We start from the raw sequence: 23,904 nt of genomic DNA on the forward strand, positions 1-23,904 counted from the left end.
ATTTCACAATTGAGATTGAGATTTACTACGTGTTTTTAAGTTGTATTTAAAAATTAAATAATTAAAATATATGATAAAATCTTGTGTTATATCAAATAATTATGACAAAATTATGGGAGTGATAGCCATACATTGACACTTTCGACCTAACATACAACAAAAGATAATAAATTAACGTATTTAAATATTGTACAAGTATATAACATGTAGAACTTGATTTATTAAATTGAGAAATAACTTTCATAAATTACTAAATATAGATGATAATTTTTTCTTTTATCTAAATGAGTAAAATAACTATTCAGTTTATCATCTTCAACAAGCCATTGAGGAAATAAAAGAACATCCCAGCGTGATCATACAGCTCAATTCTTCTTGCGTTTGACAAAGGCTTCCATGATGGTAAACTAATTTTGAAAAAAGGGATACAAGAGAAATTTGGTCATTCATTCATGCTCTCTACAATTTTCTGCATTTACATTGAATGTGGAAATCAATTGCTTTGCAGTGCAGCATACTTCTGCCCCACTAAGCCCATATATTTACCAATGGCAATGAAATCTGGTTTACCCTGTCATATATACATGTTTCTTTACGATCTTACTTCTACAACATCGCCATCTTTGAGCTCTGTGCTAGGCAATACCAGTTGACCATTAACTAGAACTAGCTTTCCCTCAAGCCCTGCTCTTCTTGCAGCATCTGCAGCAGTGCTGCCAGTTCTCAGTCTCATTATGTCACCATGAGGCCAACATATAATAACTACTTCCCCAAGAACAACCGAATCTGCGTGGTTTCTTGATTTTGCGCCACCATCTTGTCTTCCAAAACTTGATTCCGACCGTAGTTTCTCTTCCCATTGAAGCATGGTCCTTAACAATCGTACCTGTATAATTAAAGTCAGAACTCAGTACATTTCATTCTAATTAGAGGTGAACCGTTCAGGAAAAAAAATACTACCCCATTGCCACATGATTGCGTTTAGAGAAAAATAGTTTGTATTGTATAAGTGTAAGAAAGGGGAAGCAATACATAATAAGAGGATCTTAGAATCACTCAAGTGGTAAAAGAAATTAAAATGTATGCATGATTTGAGTAGTTAAATAGTTGAATACAGGTCCATATTGACGGTCTTAGGTTCAAGTCCCAAACAAATGGAGTTCTAGGTCCCATAGCTAACAAATCAAATTAAAATAAAAAAGCTTATTAGTACGTCTTGCTAGAACTAGGAAAATTCGATCAATTGATAGTAGAAATCACAAACACCAATTCTATATTAGCAATGCTGTAAAGGATAAGGTTAACGAGAAAAGGAAAATAAATATACGATCAGGGAAAAAGAAATTAAATAATTCTGAATGCAAATTCATGGATATAAACATTTATTCAACTGAAATTACATGCTTTGAAACTGGAAGTCATACTTCAACAACTGAAAAATGTCTTTATAAATGTTATTGCAACCTAACCTTGCGGTTGATGCTAGCTTCAATTGAATTGGAAGCAACATAATCTAGGTTGCGCCTTGATTCAATAGATTCAACTGGTTTGCCCTCAAATACAGCAGACATAACAGTCCAATATTCAGATTCTTCTTGATCAGTCAAATCAATCACTTGAATAAAGGTCGGCAAAAGACGTTCGAATTGGTCTTGCTGCATAGAAATAATTTTAATGAGGTAAGCAAATCTTCTCACAGTAGACCAATATACTGATCAGTTAAAGTTGAATTGCCAATACAGGAGAGCTGGAAGAAGCAAAAGCTCACTGATGTGCAAAGTTCTTAATGGTTTATTAAATATGTTTGCTGTTGAAATTTTTGAGGTGCTCACAAGACAAGGGACGTGCCATTGATACAAACATTCAAAAATGGAAACGAAGAGAAGCAGGTGAGAAGAAGAAAAGAGAAATAAAATCAGGTAATAAAAACTTGTTCACTTTCTTCAATAATGTCTCAAATGACTACCCAAAAATAGATTTTAAAGTTCTTGGATTCTAGATTGCGCCATTTCCTTATTCCAGAGTCTATGGAATTTTCAAATACCTCATCCAAATTGCAAAAACACACTAAGCATTATAAAAAATTGAAGACATTTATTTTCCTCAATAAGTGCTTGCAAGATGTACCTTATGGTATATTCCGTCCCTACAAAGTGTATATTTCTCAAGGCAAGTACACCAATCCCCATGTCCTGGTTCACACCACCACTCATCCGAAACCTGGTAAGCCAAAGTTGATATCAGCAAAGCAAGTTAGTAGTTTTAAAAGTTAACAAGTCATCCCACTTTCGATTATTCGACTATCAGAACATGAAAGCCTATCAAAGCTCAAGGCATTCTGAAGATTTAGATTTTAGAGGCCTAAAGTTACTGTGTTGTTCATATACTCTAAAATCTTAGTCATCATTCAATACCACATCATTTTGCACATAACACCAGCTTTTCAGCTCCACTAAGAACTAAAAAATTCTAGCAGAATACAACTTGCGAGGTTCTCCTCTCAAGTCATTTCAAAGATGGATTTTCAACAGCCTGGTTTTCTTTTAAATAAAAGCAGCAAAATCAAGCCCAACTTTGTATCAATAGATGAAGAAACCTTATTTATCTCCCAGCCATCTCTCATTGGAAACAGCAGAGTGATACATGGGACCCATTCTGTGACATATGTCTGATGATTGAGTTTACCTCTGGGAAGTGATTATAGCATTATCCATTGCAATGTACTTGACTGAAAACAAAGATAAGCAGCGAAGCAAAGCACCTTTTTGTATAACCTAGCGTAAGCTTCCCATCGCTTTATTTGGAAAGAAGACCTTCTGTCAGCTACTGCTTCAGAAGCAGCCAATCCGAAGCTCACAGCAACAAGCAACTCTCTACCCTCCTTATCTACCCTGTGGATGCAATTTCAAGCACCAATTTATTAAATGTGAAGATTAGCAGGTACAAACAATAAAACATTAGGTATAGAGTTATAACATACTTGATAATAACTGCAGCAAGTAGGTTACTTCCTTCCACTCTGAGGACTGGATGTCCCACTTTCAGGGAGCTATACCTCTGAAACGACTCATAGTCCATGGAATTTTGATCATCCAGATCTTCAGGGAGATAGGATGATTCTTCTATTTCAGATTCATCCAAGACGCTTATGGAAGGTAAATCATTTCCAGTTTCTTTATAAAGCCAGTGGGCAGCAAGTCCATGTTCAGCATATTCATGCATTCTCTGAGAAATTTTAGCACTACTATTAGATAATTGAATCTCAATCTCACTCAAGTGTGACATCAAATAAACCTGGAATAAGTTCTGAACCTGTGTACGGATCTGAACTTCCAAAGGTGAGGCATCAGGACCTTGTACTGCAGTGTGCAAAGACTGCATTTGGCAATGGAAAATTTGTCAGAAATGAGACCCAAAATATAGGCAGGAAATATATTTTGCTTTATACTCCAAGCATGTGAAGAGCTCTTCTTGCAATTTCACTTTGATTGATTTAAAAACAAAAAACTACAATCTAGTCATTGTTGTTTCATAATTACACATCAGGCATTGCATTATGTTGATTAAGTCAATTAATTATGCTTGAGTAGAAAATTTGTTTCTTGCAAGATAAAGACTTTTAAATCGAATGATTGGTAGATAAACTGTTTGCTTTATACTCCAAGCATGTGAAGAGCTCTTCTTGCAATTTCACTTTGATTGATTTAAAAACAAAAAACTACAATCTAGTCATTGTTGTTTCATAATTACACATCAGGCATTGTATTATGTTGATTAAGTCAATTAATTATGCTTGAGTAGAAAATTTGTTTCTTGCAAGATAAAGACTTTTAAATCGAATGATTGGTAGATAAACTGTTTCCATGCTCCTATTTTAACTTTGAGAAAATAAGAAGGATTTACAGCTTAATCAACTCTAAGAATCTAAGTTAAAATTTTACACTGCTTCTTGGTGCAAAATTGATGTTAACGAACCATCCAAAGCACAATTCATCTTTGAAACGTTCTTCAACTCACTTTAAGAGACTAAATAAGACTGTATTAGTTCTCACAGCAACTTTACAGCTACCACCTAGAATGGAGTATCAAAAGGCAGAAACTTGATACATACATTAATTGTCATAAGATGTGAAGCTTGTTAAATACATGTTTGGCCTTATATCTGTGGAGGACTATGTTGATATATTCATTTCTTCAAACTATGAACATTTGCAAATTATTACCTGATAGCCACTGGGTTTTGGATTAACAATGTAATCATCAAATTCACCATCAATTGGAGTCCAAAGTCTGCAGATAAAGGATAGTTCGACTCTTATTTCTTTAAGAAAACGACATCATCATTGAGAAATATGGTTTCTGAATATGTTAAAACTGAGAACTTCTACATTTGTATAAATACTGCTACAATAAGCCAAAGAAATTATCCACAAACATAAACTATATAATATGTTTTTTCTACTATATATATCTTTCGATAAAACCATGACATAAAAACTAAAAGTAGTCTATGTTTGTTAAAGATATGTGACCCAAATTCTTGTTAAATAAAAATACAAGTGGCAAGATAGGGGGATCTCCGGCCCCCACATCCCAATACGATACAGGCTGCACAAGTGAAATTCATATAGAAGTATGCTTTCTCTATTTGATGTTAATTAGAATAAGGTGTTTTAAACTTACTGCATTACTCCTATTTGACTTTGATTAGAATAAGTTTTACAAATATAAATAGACCTAGTCGAATCTGTGTGTTCTATTTTTTCCCTCTTTTCTTGCAATTATTGACATTCTTTTTTTTACAATGCTAATTATTGAAAAAATTTCTATTAAATAAAATAGAACCAAATAAACACATTGAAATACCTATGTACAATGTTGAGAAGACTGTAGCAACATTGAACTGCCGGACCATGTAGGGTTCCATTCTTGTCTCCAACAACTACCCTCAGTGCACGTGCATCATATATTTTATTGATGCCGACATCTTTCCTTTTCATCTACAGGAAGACGAAAAAACAAACTAAACATGGGCAGCTATTATAAAGGGATTTCTGAACCAGAATTCAGCTCAGACTGCTTGCTGATTTTTACTAAAAGATTTTAGAATCACATTTTAAACTAAGCTTTGACTACATATGATTCTAACAATACCCTTAAGCACTGTTATATCATTTTACAATTAAGAAACAAAGAATCCAAAAGTCAATACAAATACCTTAATTGTTACTCATACCTTGCTGTAGATACTATACAAACTTTTTAATCGGCTGGACAAAGTAACCTCCATCCCTGGGACATAACTGCAACGCAAAAGAGCAGTATGAGAAAGCATGTAGAAGAAATGACCAAACTAATAATAGTTGCTCCTAGATACACAGGAATTAAAACTAATAAATAAACCAAAATAGTTTTGTTAGAAAAAAGTAGGAACAGATTATAAGACAAGCAAAACATACGAAATTGATATGAATAACTCCCTTTCAAGTGCCTCCTCACAAACAACAAGAGATGCTAGAGCAATTCCAGCATCCTGCACAACCTTTGGTTTTGGTTCCATCTCTGAACTTTTCGCGAGATTATTAAGAAAGTTAACCCGCTTTCTACGATCCAATAAGATGTCAAAAGGAACCACTGCTTCCAAAAGATCCTGCATGCATAAAACAACTGGAACTAATTACTTATAATTAAGGTCCCAATTTTACATTACATCACTTGCTTCTCTTCCTACTGACTCAACCCCCTCCAACGGTCCAACACTTTTTCTTCAGCATTGAAGCTTCCAGACGAGCTCACATGCTGTGAGAATAATTATTACAAACATTAAAAAAAAAAAACTGAATTTGGAGCCAGCCAATGCATCTCAGTTGTAGGAAATAAAGACTGTCTGGTACTTTTTGAAAGGAAAATTCCTCAAAATTAATATATTGCAATGATATAACGAGTATGAAACATTAGAAGTTCAGATCCTCAAGTACGACCTTTTAATTTCGGGTTTCTCAAATTCATCTCCTATTTGTTTCTCAAATTTTATTTTGTATTAAACAAAAGGTTTCCAATATAGTCAAGGAAGAGTATGAATCTTGTGCAGATTATCTGGTAAAGCACAGACAAAAAATCTGACAAAAAATTAAACTATAAAATGCAACACTCACAAGAATTTGACAAGCCTAGTTTGGCCAGAAATTCTTGACAACAGCTAATAAACCACCACATGTTCTTTGCTAAAGAATCGAAGCAAACTATGATGTTCACTAATCAATATAGATGTAAACTGAGATATCTTTTGAAGATTACATGCTGAAGGTGGCCAGCGGCAGCACATATTAAATATTTTCACACTGTCAAAGGTTCACTGAGAATAACACTAGTATTTAGTATATAAAATGAAGGCTAAAATGACCATGTTTTTCTTTCTTTTTCCATTTTCTGGCAGGAAGGAAAACAACATTATACATTAAAAACCGTCTATCAATGGGTAATTATTAAGATTGGCACAATAATATATCGAAGCAAGCTTTTAGCCAACAACAGAGAGTTTAGAGAGCATGCTGACACAGCACATGGTTACCTTTATGCTAGTTATATCTTCATCATGCATAGGAGCTTCATCCTCATGCACTGAATCATTTCCCTGCATGGAGGACCAACTTCCTTTCGCAGATATTCGTCTAGGACATGTTCCTTTATTGCTGGGACTCCACATTGAAGCCAGATCAGCTCGTAGCTTTCTAAATATTTGAGGCTGCACCATATTGATTAAAAAATTTATTGAAATACATAATCCAAAAGACTTCCCATTTTTAGAAGAATTGAACTTAAATAGAGAAAAGGGTCCTAATTCTAATTGGGAAAATAGCTCCCTTATTCTAATAAACTACTAAAATATAAAAAAAATAGTTTCCTTATTCTAATAAACTACTAAAAGATAAAATAAAAATATTCTTAGAATATGAATAAAACTTATCTACCTAAATAAGATTTATCTACCTAAATAAATTTAAAATATATACATATTTCAACACCCTCCCTCAAGTTGGTGCATATATATCAATCATGCTCAACTTGCTTACAAGAAAATCAAAGTTTATCTTAGAGAGTCCTTTGGTGAGTATGTCAGCAATCTGTTGTTTTGAAGGAACAAACGGCATGCACACTTGGCCTTCTTCAATCTTCTCCTTGATAAAGTGTCTATCAATCTCAACATGTTTAGTTCTGTCATGTTGGACTGGGTTGTGAGCAATATTAATGGCAGCTTTGCTATCACAGTACAACTTCATTGGTGAAGTTATTGGTTTCCTCAGCTCTTCCATAATTCTTTTTAACCACATCATTTCACAAATTCCTTGAGCCATTGATCTAAACTCAGCCTCTGCACTACTTCTTGCTACAACACTTTGTTTTTTACTTCGCCAAGTCACAAGGTTTCCCCAAAGAAATGTACAGTATCCTGATGTAGATCTTCTATCTGTTATTGAGCCTGCCCAATTTGCATCTGTATAAGCTTCAATTCCTCTTTGTTCGGATTTCTTGAAGAATAAGCTATTTCCCGGTGAACTCTTCAAGTATCTTAGAATTCGAAACACTGCTTCTTCATGTTCCTCCATTGGGGAGTGCATAAATTGACTCACTAAGGTCACTGCAAAAGCTATGTCTGACCTTGTATGTGATAAGTAAATTAACTTACCAACTAATCTTTGGTACTGCCGTTTATCAACTAATCGACCTTCTTTATTTCCGAATTTTACATTTGGATCAATTGGTGTGTCAGCTGGGCGGCAACCACTCATCCCAGCCTCTTTTAAAAGATCAATCACATATTTTTTTTGAGAGACCACAAGACCCTTCTTTGATCGAGCAACTTCCATTCCAAGAAAGTATTTCAATGGACCCAAGTCTTTAATCTCAAACTGCAATGCTAGATGCTCCTTGAAACGCCTTATTTCATCCATATCATCTCCTGTAAGAATGATATCATCGACATAAACTATAATAACTGCTATTCTACCTTCTTGTGAATGTCGATAGAACATTGTGTGATCAACTTGCCCTTGTGAGTAACCTTGTTTTTTAAAAACTTGACTGAATCATTCAAACCAAGCTCGAGGAGACTGCTTCAGACCATACAAAGATTTCTTGAGTTTACATACTCGAGTTCCAAATTTTTCTTCAAAACCTAGAGGAGGATCCATGTAAACTTCTTCTTCAAGTTTTCCATTTAGGAAAGCATTCTTCACATCTAACTGCTGTAAAGACCAATCAAGATTAACAGCAATTGATAAAAGAACTCTAACGGAATTTAATTTGGCCACTAGAGCAAACGTTTCAAGATAATCTATCCCGTATGTTTGAGTGTACCCTTTAGCCACCAACCGGGCTTTGTATCTATCTAAAGATCCATCTGGTTTGAATTTGGTTGTGAACACCCATTTATAGCCCACTGTTTTTTTTCCTACAGGTAATTCATTGTTTCCCATGTACCTGTTTTTTCAAGAGCGCGCATCTCCTCTAAAATAGCCTCCTTCCACTCAGGAACCTGTAAAGCATTTTTCACTTTGTTGGGTATTTGTATAGTATCGAGATACGAAACAAAGGTTGAGAATGTCGAAGACAAGGCTTTATAGGATACAAAGTTAGACATGGGATATTTGACAATATTTCTAACACCTTTTCTTTTGGCAATTGGAATATATAAATCAGAAAATTCATTGACTGGATTATGAGTTTTACCTGGACTTTTGACAGGATCTTGCGGGTCAGATTCTTGGTGATGAATCTGGTGGATTTCACTTTCTTGATTTCGATTTCTTCTTGAATAAACAATTAACTCCTTTGTTTGTTTTTTATTCTCATGATTAGACTCTACACCTTCATCCTCCTTTTCATTAACATTAACATCATTAATTTCTGTGTTAATTATAAATTCGCCTTCCCCATTATCAGAATCCCTATGTTGTATATTCCTAATTTTTTCTTGATCAATTATAGAATCTTCCTTAGTATAATTCCCTCCCTGAAGATTAGAATCAAAATAAGATTGTGTTTCAACAAATGTGACATCCATGGTAATAATAATCTTCCTATCAATTGGATCATAACATTTGTAACCCTTTTTAGTACAAGCATAACCAACAAAGACACATTTTTTTGCTCTAGGATCTAGTTTACCTTGGTTGTGAAGATGAACAAAAACACTACACCCAAAAACTCGGAGGAATAAATCTGTGATCAATTTAGAGTTAGGAAAATTATCTTTAAAGAGACTAAAAGGAGTTCTATAGTTTAGAGTTTTCTTGGGCATTCTATTAATAAGATATGTAGTCATAACAAGGCTTCGCCCCAAAGATAACGTGGTACGACTAGTGAACATCAAGGCTCTAGTTACTTCCAAAAGATGTCGGTTTTTTCTTTCTGCAATCCCATTTTGTTGTGGTGTATTTGTACAAGAACTTTGGTGGACTATTCCATGTTTGGTTAAGAAAACACCTAATTGGTCGCTAAAAAATTCCCCACCATTGTCAGTCCGAAATATTTCTATTTTCACGCCAAATTGTGTTTTCACCATAGCATAAAAAGACTGAAACACATTTTTAACTTCAGACTTATCTTTTAATAAAAACACCCAACAAAGTCGAGTATGATCATCAATAAAAGTGACAAACCAACGTTTTCCTGAAAAGGTCGAGACTCTTGAAGGTCCCCAAACATCACTATGAATTAACGAAAAAGGTTTGGAGGCTTTATATTTTTGAGGTGGAAAGAATGACCAATGATGTTTAGCCAATTCACAAAATTCACAATGATATGAAGAAGGACTTTTATTTTTAAAAAGATTAGGTAACAAATATCTTAAATAGTAAAAATTAGGATGTCCAAGCCTATAATGCCAAATCATAACCTTATCGTAAATGAATTTAAACATAAAGTAGTTGTTGGTTGACTTAGATGGTCGTCTTCAAGAAAGTAAATTCCACCAAATTCTTTAGCATTGCCAATCATCCTCCCCGAGACCATGTCCTGAAACTTACACATAGAGGAGTCAAATATAACATGACAATTTGAGGACTAGGATAATTTACTGACCGATATGAGATTACAAGCTAGATTTGGCACATGTAAAACATCATGTAAAACCAAGGAAGATGAAATTCTAACAGTGCCTTTCCCGGCTATTGCCGAGAAGGACCCATCTGCTACTTTGATCTTTTTGTTTCCTGCGCAAGGTGTGTAAGTTGAAAAAAGAAAATGAGTACTAGTCATGTGATCACTAGCTCCAGAATCAACGATCCATGTGTTTGTTTTACAAGGCTTGGCACTGAAAAAAACAAAAAAATCAGTACCTGATTGGGCAAAAGAGGAAGAAGGATTATTGGATGAGTTAGGAATTGAAGAATTCATCCGAAATTGTGGTGATTGAAAAAACTTGTGTAGATGCTCTAATTGTTCCTTAGTGAATGGAGACCCTTCCAGAGAACTTTGGCCCTTATAATTTCCATTAGTTGTTTGGAAAGCTCTGCTATCCCCTAATTGTGAACCACGACCATTGCAACTCTTTTTCCTTCCATTTGTCGATTTCCCATGGAGCTTTCAACACGTTTCTCGAGTGTGCCAATATTTTTTGCAGTGATCACACCAAAGTTTTTTCTTATCTCTAGTGAAGGCTGTTTTAACCATGATGTTACTAGAGATTTTAACCTAGCTCAGATGCCATGAAAGTTTTCAAGAGAGCTTTTAATAAAACTGTTCTATATTATTAATTGAAGAATTGAACTTAAATAGAGAAAAGGGTCCTAATCCTAATTGGTAAAATAGTTCCCTTATTCTAATAAACTACTCAAATATAAAAGAAAATAGTTCCCTTATTCTAATAAACTACTAAAAGATAAAATAAAAATATTCTTAGAATATGAATAAAACTTATCTACCTAAATAAGATTTATCTACCTAAATAAGATTTATCTACCTAAATAAATTTAAAATATATACATATTTCAACATCTTTATCCTTGACAATCTTAATCACACTATATGCAATATGGTTAATGGCGCGTTCATCCTAAGTGTGTTGATAACATGGACCTAAAAGTCAATGCAAACTATTGCTGTTACTGCATGGATCTAAAAAGGCAATAAGAAGGCTATCTAACACAACTGTCGAGTACAATGTACTGCAGTTCCATATAGCAATGCCTGATCATGAAAGTAGAATCCATTAACTCATGCTATAATTGATCTTAAACTGTTTTAAGTGTTAGGACCCAAATTTTAAGTATTCAATAAATACGTTCTTTTCTATTTTTTGACTATAATCGGGAAAAGAGAAATACATTTCTCTTAGAGAAAAAAAATCAAGTGAAAGTTTCATGATTGAAATGTGCCAATTTAAAAATTCATGCATGATATATGCATCCCACTTTCACATAAATTAGTTTAGATTTACTATAGTACTTCAACAAAAACAAGAGAGAAAAAGAAAAGAGAAAGAAGGCTCTAATGTTTAGGAGATCATAAATATAATACCACAAAATTGAGAAAAAAAAAAAAGAAGAAGAAGAAGAGAGAAAGAAGGTTGTAATATCACGTTAAACATTCAACCTAAACCCAGTTGGAAATAAGTAGACAGACCAACTTGAAAGGCCAAACTAAACCCAAAACTTGAACATAATATCACTTAAAACTAACATTACAAAATACATCAAGCATGCCTGAATGAAATATAAGTGCCAGTCTAACAGAATAAATCATGCTCAACCTACATGACGAATGGAGTACAAGATTAAGGACTAAATCTGCAACGTAATATCATGAAGTGCAATGAACATTTTAATAATATTAAGACTGAGCTCCCACTTCTACCAGGAACTGAAATGGCAGCTCTATACCTGAAGAACTGCAAAACATAGATCTTCCAGCTCCGCCTTCAATGCCCACAGACCCAATCTGGAAGCTAGGGAACACCAAACAAGTAAGGTTTCTTGTGCAACAGCTTGAGCCTTAGCTAGTGGCAGGGCATAACTGTAAAGAATGATCACATCTTTGAGTGCACTTCATACAACGATACCATGAAGATTAACCTTAAAAACATTCAAGAATTATAGCACCAAAGATTTTGTTATAAATATCCCAGAAGTTCATATACTGTGGAACAATCTCCTTGTATTTGTTCATAGGATGGATAAATAGTGTCCAAGCTGCAAGATTTGTAAAGGGCTTTACAATTTTAAATCCAAAAGATTCGAAAAACAGTTCTTTTTCTTAATTTCTATGAATTAGTTTTCTTGATACATGGGACGGCAGATTTAAAACTTCCTTGACCCTCCTTGGGAGGGTTAATGACAACTAGACCAATTTTAGTTGCTTTTTCCAAATGAACTAGATAATTTTAAAAATAGAAATCTGTTCTCATCTTATGATAAATCAGATAGGTAAATTTAAGAGACATTACATTGTTCTCATATTGTGAAGACGGTCCGCCAGTTTGATAAGCACCACCCTTGGATCATCAACCATTCCCAAGAGCATGACACGTAGATTATTAGCCTTAGACCCAAAAGAAAACAATACAAAAATCAGAAAACAACAGCCTCTAATGCTTGTTAAGTACAACTTAATTTTTTCATTTTTCTATGGCCATATATTATAGTTTCCTACCCAGGTAGTTCTTTAAGCGCATACCATCCCCATCCATAAACACAGATAATTCTTGAAGATGACCACAAGAGCAAGCAGAGCGCTTTGAACCATAACAGAAATTGACACTTCCTTAGAGGACTCCACACAATTGCTCCCAAGACCCTTATGAGATATCACAGTTACGTGTAAGTATTATCACTTAGATCCTTGCAATATGCGTTTGTACATTTTCCTACTTTTGTTTCAATTTCCCTTATCTATTAATATTTACGTTTTGACCACTTCTTTTAAGTGTAAAACTATGGTTTTTAAGTTCAGCGCATGTCAGAGAAAGCACTCAAAACCATTTCAACTGACCTCCCAACAAAAACAACTAACTTATACATTGAATATACAATTTAGTCATATCAAAATACTCAGCTGATGTTTTACCTTATTGTAATGTGCAGCCATATAAATCATGAAGTTTCACCTAAGGTTTAGATTATAAATTAGTTTGTAAAACATTACATTTATCTGTTATAGTGTAGATTCTCCAACCACATACCTCTTCATGACTAAGGGTACTCTGGTTAACATTTATCCTTCGATGTCTCCGTAGAAGCTGCAAACGATATATTAATCGCATGACTGTCTATATAGTGGAAGGCATTAAATATTACAATCTGAGGATCCAAAAAACAAGAGCACGATCATGATATTGCACCACACAGGCGTCAGGCAATTGTAGCAACACGGGAAAAAAAAGCAAAGATGGCAAATGTTAACTAAGGTAGCTGGAAAAACAATAAGAAGAAAGGACAAGAATTCATATTTTCAAACTTTCTAAAACTGACAGCAAGATCGTTATGGTTTCCCATCATTGCTATCAATTGATGAGGCATATCTTTCATGTACATAACATATCAGGTATCAGAAGTAAAATCCCTTCTGCATTTTGTAGTAAGGCAAAGGAAATAAATAAGAATTACTTTGAAAGAAGAAGTTGTTTCCCGATAGTTTATCCGATTTCCAATTGAAAAAAAAAAAAAAGATCTAATGGAAGAAAAACATGCCTAAGAAATGCTTTTGTTTTATGGAGTTTATAATATAGTCAAAGGTTGATCAACACATCCTAGGAATTTCTGGTGAATACCATCTCAATTCCAGAAATCGTTATTTTCCAACAATTCATTTTTCAATTAAAAATGAGTTATAAGTGAACTGATTAGTTGCTGGATCTTATACATGTCAACATAAGCATACTTTATGATAAATATTTAACACAACCATCACTAAGGTACTTCTTTTCTTCTCGTATTCTTGTCTTTCTACTTTAATTTTTCCTTTCCAGTTTAAAACATGCTGTTAATTATAAAATTGTAAGTTAATACAATGGAAAAATTCTATTATGACCCCTCCAAAAAATTGTCTCATATTAATACTGACTCATGGATTATTGATTCTGGTGCGAATAGATACATGATAGGTTTCTCTAAAAGTTTTTTAAACTACTTCCAAAGTCAAACAAAAGAAAGTGTTAGGATAGCTGATAGGGCTTTTACTCCTGTAACTGGATCAGGTTCTGTCAACTGTACACCCAATATTAAACTATCCTCTGTACTACATGTTCCTCATTTTCCGGTTAACATTTTATTTGTTAGTGCCATCACAAATACCTTAAACTGCAAAATTTAGTTTTTTTTCTGATAATTGTGTATTCCAGGACCTTCAAACAGGGAAGAAGATTGACAATGGTAGATTGCATGATGGCTTATATATGTTGGAGAGCAGTAGTGAATCTGCTCAAGCCTTTTTGTAAGTAATAAGATTATCAACCAATAAATAATGAAGTGGCATAAGCAGTTAGGACACCCATCATTTTTTTGTTATGGAAAAGTTATATTCCAAATTATTTTCAAAGACTCGGTTTGATTCATTATTTTGTGAAGCTTGTGAGTTTGTTAAACACACTAAAAAATTCTCTTATCATTTGAGAAATAATAGAAGTAATACTCCTTTTATGACTATTAATTCTGATGTATGGGGACCAACTCGACATATGCCATTATTTGGTAATCGGTGGCTTGTTACTTTTATTGATTGTTGCACTAGGATGACTTGGGTGTATTTGCTAAAATTGAAAAATAATGTGTCTACATGCTTCCAACCTTTTCATAAAATGGTGTGTACTCAATTTGATGCGGCTAAGATACAATTTTTTAGAACTGACAATGGTACAGAGTATAATTTTGATACCTATTTGGAGTTTTATGGGATAATCCGTCAAACAACTTGTTTCGATACTAGTTCACAGAATGGGGTTGCTGAAAGGAAAAACAAGCGTTTGCTAGAAGTTGCCAGAATTCTTATGTTTTCCATGAACCTTCCAAAATCATTATTTGGGGGCACAATTCTTGTAGCCGCCTACCTTTATTAATAGAATGTCACTCAGAACCCTTAATGTCAACAGTCCCTTGGAAATTTTATAAGGTAAAAATAACTATACTATTTCTCCCAGGATATTTGGATGTGTCTATTATGTCCATGATCGAAAAACAGGAAATTAGATCCACGAGCCCTTAAATGCGTGTTCATTGGGTATTCTCTAACACAGAAAGGTTACAAGTGTTATCATCCTCCTTCACGAAGAACTTTCCTTAGTATGGATGTTACATTCAGAGAAACTGAGCCCTATTATGGTACAACTCAATCACCTCTTCAGGTGGAGAACAATGAGAGAGAATAAGTGATACTTGACTCAGTAATTATTGAAAACCTTATTCTAGAAAACACCATTGTACAAGAGGAAGCTATTGTTCAGGGGGAGACTATTGTTCCAGAAAACATCATTATTCAAGGGGAATTGATCAGGGGGAGACTACTATTCAAAAGGAGATTGCTGGACGTTTGGACATACCAGATTTAAAGAAGTATTCAAGAAGGCTTAGAACAAAAGAAGCCATCATGCAACCTACTATGTGCCACGAATCTTCCTCTTCTTGTGAGTTACCCCCTAATGATTTAGATAAATCAACTGCCCAAAGAAAAGGTGTTAGATCCTGTACTAGACACCCTATATCTAACTTTATCTCTTATGACTCATTGTCCCTTCCCTATAAAGCCTTTGTCTTGTCTTTGTCCTCTGTGTCTATTTCACAGGATTGACATGAAGCATTTGAATATCTCAAGTGGAAAGAAGTCATGGTTGAAGAAATGAAGGCACTAAAAAAGAATGAGACTTGGAAGCTAGTAACTCCTCCAGTAGACAAGAATTTGGTGGGATGCAAACGGGTATAATGTGAAACACAAGTTTGATGGTTCGATAGAAAGGTACAAAGCCAGATTGGTTGCTAAAGGCTTCACTCAAACTTATGGAGTAGACTATCAAGAGACGTTTGCCCCTGTTGCCAAAATGAACACCATCAGAATTTTGTTATCTTGTGCAACCATCCTTGATTGGAACCTACAACAATTTGATGTGAAGAATGCATTCCTACATGGAGACATAGAAGAGAAAGTATATATGGAGATTCCTCTTGGATTTGATAATGCAAAAACGCAAGGGAAAGTAAATAGATTGAAGAAAGTCTTGTATGGATTAAAACAATCTCCTAGAACATGGTTTGAAAGATTCTGCAAAGTTATGATCACTTTTGGTTAGCAACAAAGCAATTTTGATCATACCCTTTTTATGAAACATCACAAGGGTAAGATTACTCCTCTTATTGTATATGTTGATGACAAAGTGATGACATGAGACGATGATGAAGAAATTATTCGACTGAAACAATGTTTGGCTCAAGAATTTAAAATAAAAAATCTAGGGAAGTTACAATATTTCTTGGGAATTGAAGTTGACAAATCAAAGAAATGAATCTTCATATCTCAAAGAAAATACATCTTAGACCTCTTGACTGAGACAGGAATGATGGGTTGCAAACTAGCAGAATCATCTACAGAAAGCAATCATAAGTTGCAAGCTGGAATAGGAGTCAGTGGATAAAAAATGATATCAAAGATTGGTTGGTAGACTAATTTATCTCTCACACACTAGACCTGACGTAGCATATGCAGTTAGTTTGGTAAGTCAATTTATGCATGATCCTTGAGAGTCTCATATGCAGTCTGTCTTTCGCATTCTACGTTACCTAAAGTCTGTCCCAAGAAAAGGTCTCCTCTTTTCAAAACATGGTCATCTCCAGATAGAAGCTATTACAGATGCAGATTGAGATGGATCTCTGGATGATAGGAGGTCTACATCTGGATATTGCACACTTGTGGGAGGAAACTTAGTCACTTGAAGAAGCAAGAAGCAAAGTGTGGTTGCTCAGTCAAGTGCTGAGATAGAATACAGAGCCATAGCTCAAGGCGTTTGCGAGCTACTGTGGTTACTAAAAGTTATGGAGGAATTAAAGTTGTCAAATAAAGGAAAATTATCCTTATATTGTGACAACAAGGCTGCCTAGCCCAGTACAACATGATCGAACAAAGCACATAGAAATTTATCGACATTTCATCAAAGAAAAGTTAACTGCCCGCATCTTAGGCTTAAGTCATGTAGCCACTGCATCAAAGAAAAGTTAACTGCCGACATCTTGGGCTTAAGTCATGTAGCCTCTGACAAGCAAATAGTTGATGTGTTCATCAAAGGACTTAACAACAGAAGCTATCATAATTTGGTTTGCAAATTGGGCATGTGTGACACCTATGCACCAACTTCAGGGGGACTGTTGACGGCTTATCTCAGCTAATCTCATTACTGATTTTTAGGGATTAGATTAGCTTAAAATTAGGATTATTGATTTAATGTATTGATTATGTTTCCTTAGTTAGGCCTACTCTTTTAGTATAAATAGCCATGTAAATTTTTCTGTTGAAAATACAAGAGGAAATGATTCATACTATCAACATAATCCTACAGACAGAACAAACTAAAATGAACTTTACCTGATTTATATAACTTAATCTAGAAACACCCGCTACCAACCTTGCTACATCATCACCAAATTCTGCTTCTATACTGAACAAACGTTCACATGTATCATCAACCACATCATGTAATATCCCAGCCACAACTGTGTCAACAGCCTGCAGCAAACTTTCCAGCCTTAGTTAAGGAACTAACTGAAAGTGAAGCAAGTTTCTTAAGCAACCCCGAAACTCTTAAGTGTTACTTTTAGTAATCTTAAGTGCTACTTTTAGTAATAATAAGAAAGAATGCATTTTAGTAAGCATAATGGCTGAAGATAAATACTGATTAAAACATCACAATGGCTATTGCTTTTACTGTAAGATGTTTTCCTAGCCAACAACACTAAGTAATACTTGTAATGGTTCCCTAACTTCTCTGGAAGAGAGTAATGATCATATTATACTGGTCTACGGCTACAAGTATAAAGATGGATCAATGAAAGAAAACACTAGGCTGATGTGCTGAAGAATGAGATAAATGCAACATGCATGCAGGGATGGAACCCGGATAAAACATTTGGGGGTCAACAAATATAAATTGAAATCACGGTTTGTCGTAGCCTTTTTGGCTCTGAATACAAAATACTTGCAAGCCTAGAGTTTATTTTGACTTGAGAAAGTTCTTTTTTTTTTTTTTAAGTTAATTGGGAAGGGTTTGAAACTTTTTTTTTTTAACATGAAGCTTAAGCCATCTGTTCTTTTTTTTTTTTTAACAAGAATTCTTAAGTTGTTTAAATCTTGCAACTGGGCTTGGCTCTAATTGGGTCTAAGAAGTGGGTTGTGCTCGCCCCCACCATATGTGTAGTGCTATCTCTGCATACATGCAATTTTTGTGAGTGCAAATAGCAGGCATATGGTAAGCTGATGGAAGATTATCAGAAGAAAAGCATAATAAAGACACGCATAATATAATAAACTTAATAGTAGTTGCTTATACAGTTTCATACTCGTAAGCCAGTTGATGGAACCAACATAGCTAAGATTCTTCCTGTGTGAATGCAATGCGATAAGTACGGGTCTCCTGTTTTCCTAAACTGCCCATTGTGAGCTCTTTTTGCAAATGCAATAGCTTTTTGCACCTGCCTTCACAAATTCAGTGTTTTAGTGGAAGAAGAGGACTATATGCAAGTCATACTCATAAGGCAACGAGACATGGCAAACCTTTGCCTCACTGAATATAGGATAGCCAGTCACATCAATTCCTTCCACTGTAAAAGAACCTGCACCACATTGATTGGCGTTGTTAACATGAAAATTGATAGCAGAAAATATGAAGAAAATGATCCAGTAAGAAGACAGTGAATGGTTTGACATCTAACAAGAAAAAGAAAGCAGGAGATTGTGATTGTAAACTGTAAAGAGGATAAATCATAGTCATGGTCTTGCTAATAAGCTACAATCAAGAATCAATAATTGGTGTAATAAGAAGGAACACAAGGTATCTAACGAAAACTATATCCTTTTCAATATGCTCAACTATGATTTCATAATTTTGAGAGGAATCAAAGGCAGAATCCTCTAGGCTCAAAATATGTAATACAAGACCTCAGGAAGAAGCTTAGAAATATGTAAAACATTTGTGACATGTAGGTGCTAAAGAAAACAGATTTTAATGGTTTACATCCAAATAAGGTTCAATCAGACAAAAGCAATAATAGAAGGATAGAAACTTATTTGGAAAATTCAAGAAAGTACTTAGTATATGCACAATTGTAAGAACTAGAGAAGAAAAGGTATACACACAGACACACCCCAACAGGAGGCTTGAAAACACCGTTAAAATTAAGAAGACAAAAAGTAACATAGTCTGAGATAATGAGGAGGTTCTTAATAAGCCAATCGTGAAGAAAGTACACACTTAGTACTCCCTAATCTGGAACTGAAAAAAACCAACTTCTAGAGGATTGCCTAAAATTGAATGTAACAAAACTATTTCTAATATATAGAAGCACAAAATCAAGTAATATTGTAATATCCAGAACTGCATAAAATTCCAAAGCAAAAAGAAATGAAACAGAAGGGTACCTTGTTGCTCCTCCACTTTGGGCCACAAGAAGTCAACCTTAGTGGAAAGACAAGCCCCGGAGGCTATAGCAAAGGCAGTAACAGCTACTTGGGTAATCGCAGAAGAGACGGCCCCATGGATGGTGGCACCAGAGCCAGAGGCAGCGGCAGCGGCAGCAGCTATGGTGTTAAGGGAAGCAGAAACAGTGAATTTCTTGGGAATACATCTAAACTTAGTAGCAGTTTGGGGATAGAACTTGTGGAGAAAAATAGGGGAAGTTTTGTGGACAAGAAACATTGTCTTGGAATGGATTTGAGATTGGCATGAAGATGAAGATGAAGATGTAACAAAGGGCATGTTCAGGTAAAAAAAAAAAAATCATATGTCTGACATGATTCTTCTGTTTGTTGGCCTAGAGGGAGTTTGTTAGTTTTTATTTGTGTGGCTGGGATTCTTGGACTAGGCAAAAACGGTTGTTACCAAAGAAAAAAAAAATTCCTGGAAAATCGATAGCAATCCTAAAAACTTGGGGTAAACCCAATTTGCTCTCGTTGAGAGTCGAACTCAAGACCTCCCGCTTACTAAACGGGTGCTCTAACCAACTGAGCTACGAGAGCTTCTTAGTTTTTCTTTTTTAGAAATGGCTTTGGATTTAAAATTTTGAACCTTATTGTTATTACAAATTGATCTTTAAAACATATTCTAATTATATCTCTAAATTATCGAGGTATATTAATAATGTCACTCCATTATTAAAATCGTTAATTACCCGTTTATTGACATGTAAAATCTTATTTGACATGGTTTAAAATGAAAATTTTAAAGAAAAATAAATATTGTGAAAAAATATGTAAAAATCTTGAGTTTGAGGTTTTGAAGCTTTTAAAAAAATTATCATTCACTCTTTTTTTCAATTTTACTTTATTCTTCATTTTAACTTTTAAAAGTTATGTGGTAACTTTTACTATTCTTTAAATTTTAATTTTAAATTATACCCCATACGATTTAATATGTTATTTAATGGTTAAATTAACGATTTTAATAATAGAAGTACCGATTGATATAACCTTAATAGTTTAGGATGTAATTAAGACATTTTGAAATTTGAGGACCAATTTAGAATGAAGATCATAGTTTGGATATATGTAGTACAATTAACTCTAATTATTGGTAATTTCACATTTTGTAGGACAATGAAAACAAAAGGGTCAAATTATTGAAAAAGATTGATTTTGGGGGAAAAAAAAGAAAATAAGATGATTATTCGATTAATTAGAGAAATATATTATTTTTGCTTAATCGAATTCTATTGTGGCAAAAGCATGTCCCATAGGATGCACAGCAAAAATGTATTCTACGAGGCATGTTTTTGCCATGACAACATCCAACTCAATAAATATAACTACTGAATCTCCAATAATAATAAAAAATGATAAAAATATTATTATTGCCCTTGTATATACCCAACCTTTATTTTTTTACAAATCATTTATCTCATCATCAAACCAATCTTCTAAATTAATTCTCCCACTTTCATTCTTTTACAAAATATTTATCCTTCAATTATCAATTTCATTTTCTAAATAAATATCAAAGTTTGTTTTCTTCTCTCAATTAATAATATATTGTCTTGGTTTGATTTCCACCATCAAAATTTTATCAAGTAATTTAAGGTAAGTTATGTTATTTCAAGTGTTATGTATTTTAATATTAGATTAATTTAATTTTAGGTTGCTTATCTATTATTTTGTTATAATGAATTAAATGATATGTTAGAAAATTCTAAATTTTGTTATAATCTATATTGATATTTTAATAAATTATTAATTTATTACTTTGTCAAATATTTGTATAGTAATACATTTTATTTTAAAAATATAGATTTTGTATAAAAATATAAATTTAAAAATGACAACATCATTGATACAGCCGGATCACAAGCACATTTCTAGCAATCAACTACAAATGGAAAGAAAATGTTGTTAAATTTTTATTTTGTGAATATCATTATTAAATCAATGAATTTCATTAATATAATTATATAGTAATTTGAGTGTGCTATGTATTGATATTAATACGTCGAAGATTGTATTATTCAAACGGATATATTCAAACGGATATAAAGCCAGGGGATTTCATCAGGTGTAAGGTTACGCGCACAATCAATACATTTTGAAATACAAAACGCAAAAGAAATTGAAAGGTGAGATTCAGATCTGGGTCCTTTTTGATTCGTTTCCCCCTATTTTCTTGTTTCTTCGGATTTACATATTGCGTATTTCGAACAAAAAAATCAAAGAGAAAGGAAAGAGAAGCTTTACCTTTGTAAGTGCGCCTTGGAGATCTCCATCCCCTTCGTCGATATCGAAGGTGGAGAGAGGACTCCGTGGCTAGAATCATCAAACCTTGGAGTTGAGTAGAAAGGAGGCTCCACCGCAGGCTATTATCCATCAATCTTCGTAGTGGAATAAGGGTCGAATGGCGGCTGAATAAGGGCAAGCATCTAGGGTTTCGGTTTCCCCTGTCTGCTTTGCCAAAACACTCTAATTTTAGGCTGATTTTCCCTTTTAATTGAGGGCGTGAAGTGACGCCATTTCAGGCTAGGTTCAATAGCCTTTGAAACGACGCCGTGTGGACCTATCTGGCGTGACCCGTGCGCTTGTGACCCGACCCGGGGAGGATCCGCGTGCTTCCCATTAATGGGAAATTTGTGCTCTAGGTCCCTCCCCTTTTGCGCCACACTTTAATCAACCCATATATGTATTTCATGGTTTTTTAAAATTTTCCCCACAATTTACGCTCGTTTGCATTGTGGTCCGAGCTCCAACGCCGCGTTTTGGGAGCCTGGAATATTTCCAGATTGAGCCTCTGTGCATTTGCGCGCATCGTGCAGTGGTCCTTTCTTCTATTGTTTTGTTTTCAAATTTTCCCTTTTATTTTGGATTGATTCTAATTAAATCCTCTTATTCTAATTAAATCCTCTTAGTTCATAGCCCTTTGTGTTCTTAATCAATTATTTTTAATTTTTAAACAACTTTGAGTAATTGTTATTCCATTATTGTAAATTGTTTTTTAGCAATGTTAATATCACATTTTGTACATTTTAAATGTTTATTTCCTTTGTATTATTATACATATATGTATATATTGTTAATATATTTTATTCACATAATGGCTTTCGACTCTATCCTTACATTTTAATATATATTCTTTTTTGTTATTCAAATATATTTTGTACATATGTTTTACATAAGATTTAAGTTATTTTATATCCATTTATATTAGTACATGTATTTGATTCACATACATTACTAAACCTATACATATTATCATTTCTATAAATTTACATGTATTTACTTTTAGACTCATATATTTATATATTAATACGTTTATGACTCTAATAGATTTTTCTATTTTAAAACACTTTTTGCTTTATGATTTGTCAAGTATTTTCCTTTATGTATATATGAAACAATTTTAGAACTTTCATTTTGTAATTATAAAATTATTATTTTTGAATGTTTCTTTATATTCCATTGCTTTTGTGTTTTATATAGCCTATTATTTAAATGTTTTGATATAAGGATATGTATGGTTTTAGACAAACTTAAAATTATATATATTTTATTATTAATCCCATTCTTTTATAAATTTATATGTACATTTTTATAAATTTATTTTGGGCATTATGTTTTGTCATGCATTTTATTACTCTTTGGTAGAGGTGATCATGGGCGGGTCGGTCGGGCCCATACAAATTTTAGGCCCGTCTACTAGGCGGGCCCGGCCGACCAAATATGGGCTTAAAATTTTGCCCAAGCCCGACCAAATAAAATTACTAAGCTTCGAGCCCGCCCGCCCATTTATATTAAAATTTTTTATTTCATTAAATAAAAAATTTAAAAATATAATAAATCAAATATATTTAAAAACATAAAACAAATATTAAAACAAATAAAAAACAATTCTTAAAACAATACACAAATTAATAATATAATAAAAATGGTTATATTAAAATTTAAAATAATTAAAATAAAATAAAATATATATTAATATATAATTGGTAAATTGGGCAGGGCCAGCCAAAAACTCTTACTTGAGGTCTGCCCGTTTTCTAAACGGCCTCGCTTTTTTGCCCAAGCCTATTTTTCGGCCTATATTTTTACCCAAACCTCCCATTTTTCAAAGGACCTTGGTAGGCCAGCCTCCCACCCATGATCACTCTAGACTCTTTGGTATCATATATTTTTTATTATAATGTATTTTGTAAACCTTTAAATGAATTTGTTTTTAAAAATTTACATTTACATACA

General features: G+C 33.7%; 1 protein-coding gene and 1 non-coding gene across 4 annotated transcripts; both read right to left on the reverse strand.

Moving 5' to 3' along the window:
- Nucleotides 1-305: 305 nt before the first annotated feature.
- LOC108463915 (uncharacterized) lies at nucleotides 306-20,135 on the reverse strand. 3 transcript variants are annotated; one of them, XM_017763916.2, is made up of 18 exons: nucleotides 19,612-20,135; nucleotides 18,748-18,806; nucleotides 18,534-18,665; nucleotides 17,563-17,703; nucleotides 13,181-13,237; nucleotides 12,446-12,540; nucleotides 11,883-12,015; nucleotides 6,572-6,745; nucleotides 5,460-5,650; nucleotides 5,237-5,303; nucleotides 4,867-5,000; nucleotides 4,224-4,290; nucleotides 3,313-3,375; nucleotides 2,981-3,225; nucleotides 2,762-2,891; nucleotides 2,128-2,220; nucleotides 1,470-1,655; nucleotides 306-886 (listed from the first exon to the last, which is right to left on the reverse strand). In XM_017763916.2, the coding sequence occupies exons 1-18, from the start codon at nucleotides 19,946-19,948 to the stop codon at nucleotides 593-595; spliced, it is 2,598 nt and encodes an 865-aa protein (XP_017619405.1). In that variant the 5' UTR covers nucleotides 19,949-20,135; the 3' UTR covers nucleotides 306-592. The 3 variants fall into 3 exon arrangements, with proteins under 3 accessions (XP_017619405.1, XP_052879916.1, XP_052879915.1); XM_053023956.1 differs by having other exon boundaries at nucleotides 18,534-18,669; nucleotides 19,612-19,693; XM_053023955.1 differs by lacking the exon at nucleotides 17,563-17,703 and having other exon boundaries at nucleotides 19,612-20,072.
- TRNAT-AGU (transfer RNA threonine (anticodon AGU)) lies at nucleotides 20,135-20,208 on the reverse strand. Its single transcript has one exon. It is a non-coding gene; the product is annotated as a tRNA-Thr (tRNA).
- Between the last annotated feature and the right edge of the window lie 3,696 nt (nucleotides 20,209-23,904).

Source organism: Gossypium arboreum, chromosome 13, assembly GCF_025698485.1.
Source record: "Gossypium arboreum isolate Shixiya-1 chromosome 13, ASM2569848v2, whole genome shotgun sequence".
NCBI classification, from domain to species: Eukaryota; Viridiplantae; Streptophyta; class Magnoliopsida; order Malvales; family Malvaceae; genus Gossypium; species Gossypium arboreum.